Raw genomic sequence first — 13585 nt, 5'->3', positions numbered from 1 at the left:
ATCCATTTTGGAAACTGATGATGAAGGGAGCCCATGAAACTCCAGATAGGGACATGAGTGCAGAAAGACAGACATTGATTCTGGTATGGAGAAATAGGGAGAAATTGGAGATCTGGACACTTTTGGCACAGACATGAGGAGAGATAGAGATACTGACTCAAGTATGGGAGGAAAGGGAGAAGGAGAAAGTGGAGGTTAGGAACTTCTCTCAGGCTCAGCCATAGGCATGGAGAGTGTAAGATGCAGTGCGATGAAAAAAATTATAGAATATACAGAGTCTGTAGAACCTATGCAAGGGAATTCATGTATAAGGCATTACTGGCATTTCACATAGGAGAAAATGTAAACTTAAAATTCCCCAAAATATTTGAACTGGCTTGAAGGTAAATAGTACTTTGGAGAAAGATGCAGATTTTACCATTCAGAATTGTGCGAATCACTGTCTTAGAGTTTAGGCACTGCTTGAATGAGTACTAGAAGGAACATCACATATCAGGGACAATGAGAAATATCCCTCATACCAATCACAATACATGCCCTTCTTTAAATGTAGACACTGATGAACAAAGGCAGGGAAGAACTGCCAGAGGAGGACATGACACTGGTCTCCCTCTACAAAATGGTCAGGGAGCTGAAAGCACTATGCCAAGTTCAGTAGAGCAGAGCATTTAACCATCAAAACAGCCCTTTAGAAGTGGCCTTCAGTGAAACAAACTAAAGAACAAAAGAACAGCATGGTTTGGAGATTAAACAATGATCTGTATGATGTGAAAGGACATAATCATGTGAAGTTGGATTTTATATAACAAATGAGCACTGAATTCCTCCAGTGATGTATAAGAAGCACTTATCAAATTTGAAAACTAAAACAGAGTCATTGCATTGATCTATGGACTACAAGAAATAAAGCTACAAGAATTTACAGAAAATAAGAAAAGCAGAATAATGTCTTGACCTCCGCCTTTGAAACCCAGTCCCAAATATACTTATTTTTTTTTATTTTTTTTATTATACTTTGTCGCTGTCTCCTGCGTTTGCGAGGTAGCGCAAGGAAACAGATGAAAGAAATGGCCCAACCCACCCCCATACACATGTATATACATATGTCCACACACGCAAATATACATACCTACACAGCTTTCCATGGTTTACCCCAGACACGTCACATGCCTTGATTCAATCCACTGACAGCACGTCAACCCCTGTATACCACATCGCTCCAATTCACTCTATTCCTTGCCCTCCTTTCACCCTCCTGCATGTTCAGGCCCCGATCACACAAAATCTTTTTCACTCCATCTTTCCACCTCCAATTTGGTCTCCCTCTTCTCCTCGTTCCCTCCACCTCCGACACATATATCCTCTTGGTCAATCTTTCCTCACTCATTCTCTCCATGTGACCAAACCATTTCAAAACACCCTCTTCTGCTCTCTCAACCACGCTCTTTTTATTTCCACACATCTCTCTTACCCTTACGTTACTTACTCGATCAAACCACCTCACACCACACATTGTCCTCAAACATCTCATTTCCAGCACATCCATCCTCCTGCGCACAACTCTATCCATAGCCCACGCCTCGCAACCATACAACATTGTTGGAACCACTATTCCTTCAAACATACCCATTTTTGCTTTCCGAGATACTGTTCTCGACTTCCACACATTCTTCAAGGCTCCCAGAATTTTCGCCCCCTCCCCCACCCTATGATCCACTTCTGCTTCCATGGTTCCATCCGCTGCCAGATCCACTCCCAGATATCTAAAACACTTTACTTCATCCAGTTTTTCTCCATTCAAACTCACCTCCCAATTGACTTGACCCTCAACCCTACTGTACCTAATAACCTTGCTCTTATTCACATTTACTCTTAACTTTCTTCTTTCACACACTTTACCAAACTCAGTCACCAGCTTCTGCAGTTTCTCACATGAATCAGCCACCAGCGCTGTATCATCAGCGAACAACAACTGACTCACTTCCCAAGCTCTCTCATCCCCAACAGACTTCATACTTGCCCCTCTTCCCCAGGGATATATATATATATATCCCTGGGGATAGGGGAGCAAGAATACTTCCCACGTATTCCCTGCGTGTCGTAGAAGGCGACTAAAAGGGGAGGGAGCGGGGGGCTGGAAATCCTCCCCTCTCATTTTTTTTTTAATTTTCCAAAAGAAGGAACAGAGAATTGGGCCAGGTGAGGGTAGTCCCTCAAAGGCCCAGTCATCTGTTCTTAACACTACCTCGCTAATGCGGGAAATGGCGAATAGTTTGAAAGAAAGAAAAAAGATATATATATATACATATATATATATATATATATATATATATATATGTATACGTTGAAATGTATATGTATGAATATGTGTGTGTATGGGTGTTTATGTATATACATGTGTATGTGGGAGGGTTGGGCCATTCCTTGTCTGTTTCCTTGCACTACCTCGCTGATGCAGGAGACGGCAATTAAGTATAATAAATAAATATAAATAAATAATTCTTCCGGTCCTATGTATGGATGGTCGTAAGTCAAATAGGTCATAAGTCAGGGAACACCTGTGTATATATTACCCTAACCCGAGTCAGGAACTCATTTCATCAAACAACCACTATGGATGGATGAACAGTTGGGCTGGCTGTGAACTGACTGCTGCAAACAGGATTCGAATCTAGATGCTTGACCCTGGGCAGCCTGTGAATGTGTCACAGTCATGAGTGCTAACCACTACACATATATGAGATTGCAAATATGTTAATATTGGCATTCACTCAAGAGCTTGAAAAAACTAATCTAGCAGTTCTTAGCTGGATGATAGGACTGTTATAACTGAGAGAGGGGCACAGAAACGCATTAAACAACAACACCAACGCTTTACTGAATAGGATGTACAAGCTGAGGTAACAGAGGGCAATGGGCTATTGGAGGTGCAAAATTATAGTGAAGAAGAGATAAGGTAAGGTAAGTCAAGTAATATAAGACAGGCTTGGCAAGGGTCCTGTGACGCTGGTGATAGTAGGCATCAGAGAAAGTAGGAGCAGTGTCTGTGTCTGACTGACATTCTGTATTGTTTTTGATTTCTCCACTTTCTCCACACCAGAGGAGTTGAAACTTATCCTCATTTAAAAGCATGTTGTGCTTAGTTGCTCATTTAAAGACTCATTTTATGTCTTTGTAATCTTTCACTATTCTTTATCTATGTCATTTCCATACTTAATCTTGTATCATCTGCAAATGATGATATGAAACTGTGCCTTGTGCTTGTGTCAATGTCAGATATAAAGATAAGGAATAGGAAGAGTGCAAGCACAGCTACTTGGGAGACTAAGCCTTTAACCATGGAGGTACTGGCAAGGTTTACGATTAAGTGTTTGGATCTGTAAGTGAGCCGTAGGGTTAGTGATAGGGCAAAGGTTCTGGGTGCACTGAATGTGTGGATAAAGAGGTCAATGTCTTTAAGGGCACAGATGAGTATTTCTGACACTATAGTAGTCCTGTTGGTACTGCATGGAGACAATGCATGGGCTTTAGACAGAAATATGAAGAGGGTGGGTGTACAAGAAGTAAAATATTCGAGAACAATATCTGGGATGAGGACGGTTGATCGAATAATGACTTCCATTCCATTACTCCGTGATTTTCATACCACAATCATCCTGCAATACACGTCTCATGCAATGCCCAATCCCAAAAACACTATATAACCACGGTGACATCAAATAACCTTGATTCACTACCATATCAACTTCAAACCCATCACTTTTATCATCACCTACTTTCCCATGTGCACCGCTTCCATTATAAAAACTCTCAACCGCATTCAGAAGTCTTACTTGCACACTATACAGAGAATTTTCTGAATAGTTTTCCCTGTTCACTTTACCATATGCATGTCATAAATCTGTAAATGTTGTATGTATCACCACCTTTTTCTCTAGAACTTTCTCCAATACTTATCCAAGTGTAAAGAACTTATCTTACATACCCTCTTCCTACACCCACCTTGCTCTTCACCAACAAGGGGTTCATTATTCTTTAGGACAATCAATCAAGATCACATGATAAAGGAGTTAAATGCAAAAAGAGCAGCAGGAAAGAAAAAAAGGAGAAAGAATGCTGGAGACAATGAAATTTACCAGTACAGATTATACAGGACATTTTCATTGAGAATAAAAGGCAAACTATTCATCAAAGAGAACGAAAGTGTGTACGTTTCACAGAAAAAAACCCTAATTTTTTTTACAGTAGTGCTTCATAGGAAACTAAAAAATCATTCAATTCTAAAGTAATAACAAGACAGCCCTACTAACCTTTCTGGAGGATGATATATCAGTCTTAAGATGAGGAATTGAGTTCTTCAAGGAGTTATGTACTCCAGGCTCTGTTACTGATTCAGGCCAAGTGGATGTAGGATAAACTCCTGACTGAGGCCTATGGTTGTTGTGGTGCCGATAGTGAGCATGAAGTGGCAAGGCAGTGGTAACTGTAGGCACTGGGGTTGTAGTGGTGGAAATGAAAGTGGTTGAGGCTGTAGTGACTCGAGGTGTGAAGGTCCGGACTGAAGTGACATAGGACACACGATTCTGTGGCAAGAAACAAGGCAATGAGCAAAGCTGCACAATAAGTACTTGGAGAAAGGAACAACCAGACAAAAAAAAAAAAATTGACTCATGCATATGTCTAAAGATGTCACATATCCTTTGTATCACATAAATGCTGTAAAAAAAATACTACTGGATCAGCTTCACATTCTTGATAAACATTATTGGTTTCTCCCAATACGGGGAATGCATTCCTGGAAAAATGCATGTACACTGAGCAAAGTGGACCAAATAATATATGGAAAAAAAAAAGATGCATTCCCAACTACACAAATGATTTGATATGACTCACCACTGGAAAAAAAAAATTGTTTTTACCTTCACAGAATATGTGTTTATCACCCATAAGTAAAGAAAACATCCCCAAAAGTGGTACACTAATTGTGGAGTAAGGTTCTGAATAGACCATGAAGAGGAACATGGGCAGCAGTGTACTAAGGCTGTTTCAAGGAATGATTTCTCTTACAAACACTCACCAAAGAAGAGAAACAGGCCAATGATTTTTTTTTCTTTTTTAAGTCTCCAGCTCACAAAGCCTATTATCTACAAGTACGATGGGTGGGTGTGTTGGGGAGGTTTAGAATGTGAAGGGGCCCGAGTGATATAGGCATTGAATATTCAGGGTGATATATGCATTGAATATTCAGCAGGGGCATGCTAAATTTTGGGAATTTAACAGGCCCTGGGAGAGGAATCTTTCCAAGTTAAAACTGAATGGCAGCACTGGTGCCAACTTTAGTGAATTAATTTCTTTTAATTATTGGTGTTCTTTTTAAGGAGACCCAATTTTCAAATACAGTGAGTGAGTAACATTGGTGAAATGAACAAGCATGGCTGAGTTACAATAAAAAAAGGACAGTTCCGACATGACAAAAGAGAGGAATGTGTCAGCATAACTAAAAAAAAGACACTGTCAGTTAATGATCTAGATTTTTCTCATGATTTAGGTTATTTGGTGTTACAATGCTTAATAACAGTAACTAATATTTCTTTGGGGAATCAATTTAAGACCTACAGCACTACACAGACAAAGAAAGTCTGGTATAGACTCAAATAAAGAACTGCACCAAGGCCTGTCTGTCATAATAAGATCTGCAAGGAAGAGACTAAAGGGAAATAAGAAAAACTATTAGAGGATAAAATATGTGAAATTCTTAAGAAGCAAGACTAGAAGATAACACAAGTGAAAGGGGAGCTGAGAATTCATTTCATGGATCATAAAATGAGAGAGGAACTTAAGTATGCAGTCTGTTGTGGACGAGAGGGCTTGGGAAGCGAGTCAGTTGTTGTTCACTGATGATACAGCGCTGGTGGCTGATACGGGTGAGAAACTGCAAAGGTTGGTGATTAAGTTTGGTAAAGTGTGTGAAAGAAGAAAGCTGAGAGTGAATGTGAAAAAGAGCAAGGTTATTAGGTTCAGTAGGGCTGAGGGACAAGCAAACTGGGAGGTAAGTTTGAATGGAGAAAAACTTGAGGAAGTGAAAAGTTTTAGATATCTGGGAGTGGATTTAGCAGCGGATTGAACCAATGAAGTTGAAGTGAGTCACAGGGTGGGGGAGGAGGCGAAGATTCTGGGAGCATTGAAGAATGTGTGGAAGGAAAGAACGTTATCTCAGAGAGCAAAAATGGGTATGTTTGAAGGAATAGTGGTTCCTACAATGTTATATGGTTGTGAGGCATGGGCGATAGATAGGGTTCTGCGGAGGAGGTTGGATGTGTTGGAAATGAGATGTTTGAGGACAATATGTGGTGTGAGGTGGTTTGATCAAGTAAGTAATGAAAGGGTAAGAGAGATGTGTGGTAATAAAAAGAGTGTGGTTGAGGGAGCAGAAGAGGGTGTTTTGAAATGGTTTGGGCACATGGAGAGAATGAGGAAAGATTGACAAAGAGGATATATGTGTCAGAGGTGGAGGGAACAAGGAGAAGTGGGAGACCAAACTGAAGGTGGAAGGATGGAGTGAAAAAGATTTTGAGCGATTGGGGCCTGAACATACAGGAGGGTGAAAGGCCTGCAAGGAATAGAGTGAATTGGAACGATGTGGTATAACGGGGTCGTCATGTTGTCAATGGATTGAACCGAGGTATGTGAAATGTCTGGGGTAAACCATGAAAGGTTTTGTGGGGCCTGGATGTGGAATGGGAGCTGTGGTTTCAGGTGCATTACACCTGACAGCTAGAGACTGAGTGTGAACAAGTGTGGCCTTTGTTGTTTTTTTCCTAGTGTTACCTTGAGCGCGCACACGGGGAGGAGGGGTGTCATTTCATTTCATGTGTGGCGGGATGGTGGCAGGAATGGATGAAGGTAGCACGTATGAATATGTACATGTGTATAAATGTATATGTCTGTGTATGTATATGTATGTATACACTGAAATGTATAGGTATGTACATTGTGTGTGTGTGGGTTATTTTTTTTTTTATTATACTTTATCGCTGTCTCCTGCGTTTGCGAGGTAGCGCAAGGAAACAGATGAAAGAAATGGCCCAACCCACCCCCATACACATGTATATACATATGTCCACACACGCAAATATACATACCTACACAGCTTTCCATGGTTTACCCCAGACACGTCACATGCCTTGATTCAATCCACTGACAGCACGTCAACCCCTGTATACCACATCGCTCCAATTCACTCTATTCCTTGCCCTCCTTTCACCCTCCTGCATGTTCAGGCCCCGATCACACAAAATCTTTTTCACTCCATCTTTCCACCTCCAATTTGGTCTCCCTCTTCTCCTCGTTCCCTCCACCTCCGACACATATATCCTCTTGGTCAATCTTTCCTCACTCATTCTCTCCATGTGACCAAACCATTTCAAAACACCCTCTTCTGCTCTCTCAACCACGCTCTTTTTATTTCCACACATCTCTCTTACCCTTACGTTACTTACTCGATCAAACCACCTCACACCACACATTGTCCTCAAACATCTCATTTCCAGCACATCCATCCTCCTGCGCACAACTCTATCCATAGCCCACGCCTCGCAACCATACAACATTGTTGGAACCACTATTCCTTCAAACATACCCATTTTTGCTTTCCGAGATACTGTTCTCGACTTCCACACATTCTTCAAGGCTCCCAGAATTTTCGCCCCCTCCCCCACCCTATGATCCACTTCTGCTTCCATGGTTCCATCCGCTGCCAGATCCACTCCCAGATATCTAAAACACTTTACTTCATCCAGTTTTTCTCCATTCAAACTCACCTCCCAATTGACTTGACCCTCAACCCTACTGTACCTAATAACCTTGCTCTTATTCACATTTACTCTTAACTTTCTTCTTTCACACACTTTACCAAACTCAGTCACCAGCTTCTGCAGTTTCTCACATGAATCAGCCACCAGCGCTGTATCATCAGCGAACAACAACTGACTCACTTCCCAAGCTCTCTCATCCCCAACAGACTTCATACTTGCCCCTCTTCCCCAGGGATATATATATATATATCCCTGGGGATAGGGGAGCAAGAATACTTCCCACGTATTCCCTGCGTGTCGTAGAAGGCGACTAAAAGGGGAGGGAGCGGGGGGCTGGAAATCCTCCCCTCTCATTTTTTTTTTAATTTTCCAAAAGAAGGAACAGAGAATTGGGCCAGGTGAGGGTAGTCCCTCAAAGGCCCAGTCATCTGTTCTTAACACTACCTCGCTAATGCGGGAAATGGCGAATAGTTTGAAAGAAAGAAAAAAGATATATATATATACATATATATATATATATATATATATATATATATGTATACGTTGAAATGTATATGTATGAATATGTGTGTGTATGGGTGTTTATGTATATACATGTGTATGTGGGAGGGTTGGGCCATTCCTTGTCTGTTTCCTTGCACTACCTCGCTGATGCAGGAGACGGCAATTAAGTATAATAAATAAATATAAATAAATAATTCTTCCGGTCCTATGTATGGATGGTCGTAAGTCAAATAGGTCATAAGTCAGGGAACACCTGTGTATATATTACCCTAACCCGAGTCAGGAACTCATTTCATCAAACAACCACTATGGATGGATGAACAGTTGGGCTGGCTGTGAACTGACTGCTGCAAACAGGATTCGAATCTAGATGCTTGACCCTGGGCAGCCTGTGAATGTGTCACAGTCATGAGTGCTAACCACTACACATATATGAGATTGCAAATATGTTAATATTGGCATTCACTCAAGAGCTTGAAAAAACTAATCTAGCAGTTCTTAGCTGGATGATAGGACTGTTATAACTGAGAGAGGGGCACAGAAACGCATTAAACAACAACACCAACGCTTTACTGAATAGGATGTACAAGCTGAGGTAACAGAGGGCAATGGGCTATTGGAGGTGCAAAATTATAGTGAAGAAGAGATAAGGTAAGGTAAGTCAAGTAATATAAGACAGGCTTGGCAAGGGTCCTGTGACGCTGGTGATAGTAGGCATCAGAGAAAGTAGGAGCAGTGTCTGTGTCTGACTGACATTCTGTATTGTTTTTGATTTCTCCACTTTCTCCACACCAGAGGAGTTGAAACTTATCCTCATTTAAAAGCATGTTGTGCTTAGTTGCTCATTTAAAGACTCATTTTATGTCTTTGTAATCTTTCACTATTCTTTATCTATGTCATTTCCATACTTAATCTTGTATCATCTGCAAATGATGATATGAAACTGTGCCTTGTGCTTGTGTCAATGTCAGATATAAAGATAAGGAATAGGAAGAGTGCAAGCACAGCTACTTGGGAGACTAAGCCTTTAACCATGGAGGTACTGGCAAGGTTTACGATTAAGTGTTTGGATCTGTAAGTGAGCCGTAGGGTTAGTGATAGGGCAAAGGTTCTGGGTGCACTGAATGTGTGGATAAAGAGGTCAATGTCTTTAAGGGCACAGATGAGTATTTCTGACACTATAGTAGTCCTGTTGGTACTGCATGGAGACAATGCATGGGCTTTAGACAGAAATATGAAGAGGGTGGGTGTACAAGAAGTAAAATATTCGAGAACAATATCTGGGATGAGGACGGTTGATCGAATAATGACTTCCATTCCATTACTCCGTGATTTTCATACCACAATCATCCTGCAATACACGTCTCATGCAATGCCCAATCCCAAAAACACTATATAACCACGGTGACATCAAATAACCTTGATTCACTACCATATCAACTTCAAACCCATCACTTTTATCATCACCTACTTTCCCATGTGCACCGCTTCCATTATAAAAACTCTCAACCGCATTCAGAAGTCTTACTTGCACACTATACAGAGAATTTTCTGAATAGTTTTCCCTGTTCACTTTACCATATGCATGTCATAAATCTGTAAATGTTGTATGTATCACCACCTTTTTCTCTAGAACTTTCTCCAATACTTATCCAAGTGTAAAGAACTTATCTTACATACCCTCTTCCTACACCCACCTTGCTCTTCACCAACAAGGGGTTCATTATTCTTTAGGACAATCAATCAAGATCACATGATAAAGGAGTTAAATGCAAAAAGAGCAGCAGGAAAGAAAAAAAGGAGAAAGAATGCTGGAGACAATGAAATTTACCAGTACAGATTATACAGGACATTTTCATTGAGAATAAAAGGCAAACTATTCATCAAAGAGAACGAAAGTGTGTACGTTTCACAGAAAAAAACCCTAATTTTTTTTACAGTAGTGCTTCATAGGAAACTAAAAAATCATTCAATTCTAAAGTAATAACAAGACAGCCCTACTAACCTTTCTGGAGGATGATATATCAGTCTTAAGATGAGGAATTGAGTTCTTCAAGGAGTTATGTACTCCAGGCTCTGTTACTGATTCAGGCCAAGTGGATGTAGGATAAACTCCTGACTGAGGCCTATGGTTGTTGTGGTGCCGATAGTGAGCATGAAGTGGCAAGGCAGTGGTAACTGTAGGCACTGGGGTTGTAGTGGTGGAAATGAAAGTGGTTGAGGCTGTAGTGACTCGAGGTGTGAAGGTCCGGACTGAAGTGACATAGGACACACGATTCTGTGGCAAGAAACAAGGCAATGAGCAAAGCTGCACAATAAGTACTTGGAGAAAGGAACAACCAGACAAAAAAAAAAAAAATTGACTCATGCATATGTCTAAAGATGTCACATATCCTTTGTATCACATAAATGCTGTAAAAAAAATACTACTGGATCAGCTTCACATTCTTGATAAACATTATTGGTTTCTCCCAATACGGGGAATGCATTCCTGGAAAAATGCATGTACACTGAGCAAAGTGGACCAAATAATATATGGAAAAAAAAAAGATGCATTCCCAACTACACAAATGATTTGATATGACTCACCACTGGAAAAAAAAAATTGTTTTTACCTTCACAGAATATGTGTTTATCACCCATAAGTAAAGAAAACATCCCCAAAAGTGGTACACTAATTGTGGAGTAAGGTTCTGAATAGACCATGAAGAGGAACATGGGCAGCAGTGTACTAAGGCTGTTTCAAGGAATGATTTCTCTTACAAACACTCACCAAAGAAGAGAAACAGGCCAATGATTTTTTTTTCTTTTTTAAGTCTCCAGCTCACAAAGCCTATTATCTACAAGTACGATGGGTGGGTGTGTTGGGGAGGTTTAGAATGTGAAGGGGCCCGAGTGATATAGGCATTGAATATTCAGGGTGATATATGCATTGAATATTCAGCAGGGGCATGCTAAATTTTGGGAATTTAACAGGCCCTGGGAGAGGAATCTTTCCAAGTTAAAACTGAATGGCAGCACTGGTGCCAACTTTAGTGAATTAATTTCTTTTAATTATTGGTGTTCTTTTTAAGGAGACCCAATTTTCAAATACAGTGAGTGAGTAACATTGGTGAAATGAACAAGCATGGCTGAGTTACAATAAAAAAAGGACAGTTCCGACATGACAAAAGAGAGGAATGTGTCAGCATAACTAAAAAAAAGACACTGTCAGTTAATGATCTAGATTTTTCTCATGATTTAGGTTATTTGGTGTTACAATGCTTAATAACAGTAACTAATATTTCTTTGGGGAATCAATTTAAGACCTACAGCACTACACAGACAAAGAAAGTCTGGTATAGACTCAAATAAAGAACTGCACCAAGGCCTGTCTGTCATAATAAGATCTGCAAGGAAGAGACTAAAGGGAAATAAGAAAAACTATTAGAGGATAAAATATGTGAAATTCTTAAGAAGCAAGACTAGAAGATAACACAAGTGAAAGGGGAGCTGAGAATTCATTTCATGGATCATAAAATGAGAGAGGAACTTAAGTATGCAGTCTGTTGTGGACGAGAGGGCTTGGGAAGCGAGTCAGTTGTTGTTCACTGATGATACAGCGCTGGTGGCTGATACGGGTGAGAAACTGCAAAGGTTGGTGATTAAGTTTGGTAAAGTGTGTGAAAGAAGAAAGCTGAGAGTGAATGTGAAAAAGAGCAAGGTTATTAGGTTCAGTAGGGCTGAGGGACAAGCAAACTGGGAGGTAAGTTTGAATGGAGAAAAACTTGAGGAAGTGAAAAGTTTTAGATATCTGGGAGTGGATTTAGCAGCGGATTGAACCAATGAAGTTGAAGTGAGTCACAGGGTGGGGGAGGAGGCGAAGATTCTGGGAGCATTGAAGAATGTGTGGAAGGAAAGAACGTTATCTCAGAGAGCAAAAATGGGTATGTTTGAAGGAATAGTGGTTCCTACAATGTTATATGGTTGTGAGGCATGGGCGATAGATAGGGTTCTGCGGAGGAGGTTGGATGTGTTGGAAATGAGATGTTTGAGGACAATATGTGGTGTGAGGTGGTTTGATCAAGTAAGTAATGAAAGGGTAAGAGAGATGTGTGGTAATAAAAAGAGTGTGGTTGAGGGAGCAGAAGAGGGTGTTTTGAAATGGTTTGGGCACATGGAGAGAATGAGGAAAGATTGACAAAGAGGATATATGTGTCAGAGGTGGAGGGAACAAGGAGAAGTGGGAGACCAAACTGAAGGTGGAAGGATGGAGTGAAAAAGATTTTGAGCGATTGGGGCCTGAACATACAGGAGGGTGAAAGGCCTGCAAGGAATAGAGTGAATTGGAACGATGTGGTATAACGGGGTCGTCATGTTGTCAATGGATTGAACCGAGGTATGTGAAATGTCTGGGGTAAACCATGAAAGGTTTTGTGGGGCCTGGATGTGGAATGGGAGCTGTGGTTTCAGGTGCATTACACCTGACAGCTAGAGACTGAGTGTGAACAAGTGTGGCCTTTGTTGTTTTTTCCTAGTGTTACCTTGAGCGCGCACACGGGGAGGAGGGGTGTCATTTCATTTCATGTGTGGCGGGATGGTGGCAGGAATGGATGAAGGTAGCACGTATGAATATGTACATGTGTATAAATGTATATGTCTGTGTATGTATATGTATGTATACACTGAAATGTATAGGTATGTACATGTGTGTGTGTGGGTTATTTTTTTTTTTTATTATACTTTATCGCTGTCTCCCGCGTTTGCGAGGTAGCGCAAGGAAACAGACGAAAGAAATGGCCCAACCCCCCCCCCATACACATGTATATACATACGTCCACACACGCAAATATACATACCTACACAGCTTTCCATGGTTTACCCCAGACGCTTCACATGCCTTGATTCAATCCACTGACAGCACGTCAACCCCGGTATACCACATCGCTCCAATTCACTCTATTCCTTGCCCTCCTTTCACCCTCCTGCATGTTCAGGCCCCGATCACACAAAATCTTTTTCACTCCATCTTTCCACCTCCAATTTGGTCTCCCTCTTCTCCTCGTTCCCTCCACCTCCGACACATATATCCTCTTGGTCAATCTTTCCTCACTCATTCTCTCCATGTGCCCAAACCACTTCAAAACACCCTCTTCTGCTCTCTGTTTATGTATATACATGTGTATGTGGGTGGGTTGGGCCATTCTTTCATCTGCTTCCTTGCACTATCTTGCTAACGTGGAAGATAGCGTCAAAGTATAATAAAAAGAATAAAAAATGTATACATA

The 13585-nt window shown here is 40.9% G+C and overlaps 1 protein-coding gene across 1 annotated transcript in view; it reads right to left on the bottom strand.

Moving 5' to 3' along the window:
- Positions 1 to 13585, bottom strand: part of LOC139759278 (uncharacterized) — a 237589-nt gene that overhangs the window by 19585 nt on the left and 204419 nt on the right. The window contains exon 9 of the mRNA XM_071681422.1: positions 10324 to 10596. Coding sequence (XP_071537523.1) covers positions 10324 to 10596 — 273 coding nt within the window. The remainder of the gene's footprint in view (positions 1 to 10323; positions 10597 to 13585) is intronic.

This window comes from Panulirus ornatus, chromosome 32 (genome assembly GCF_036320965.1).
Source record: "Panulirus ornatus isolate Po-2019 chromosome 32, ASM3632096v1, whole genome shotgun sequence".
Classification (NCBI taxonomy): Eukaryota; Metazoa; Arthropoda; class Malacostraca; order Decapoda; family Palinuridae; genus Panulirus; species Panulirus ornatus.
The sequence above is the reverse complement of the archived record's forward strand: the minus strand, read 5'-3'. Positions and strand labels throughout refer to the sequence as shown.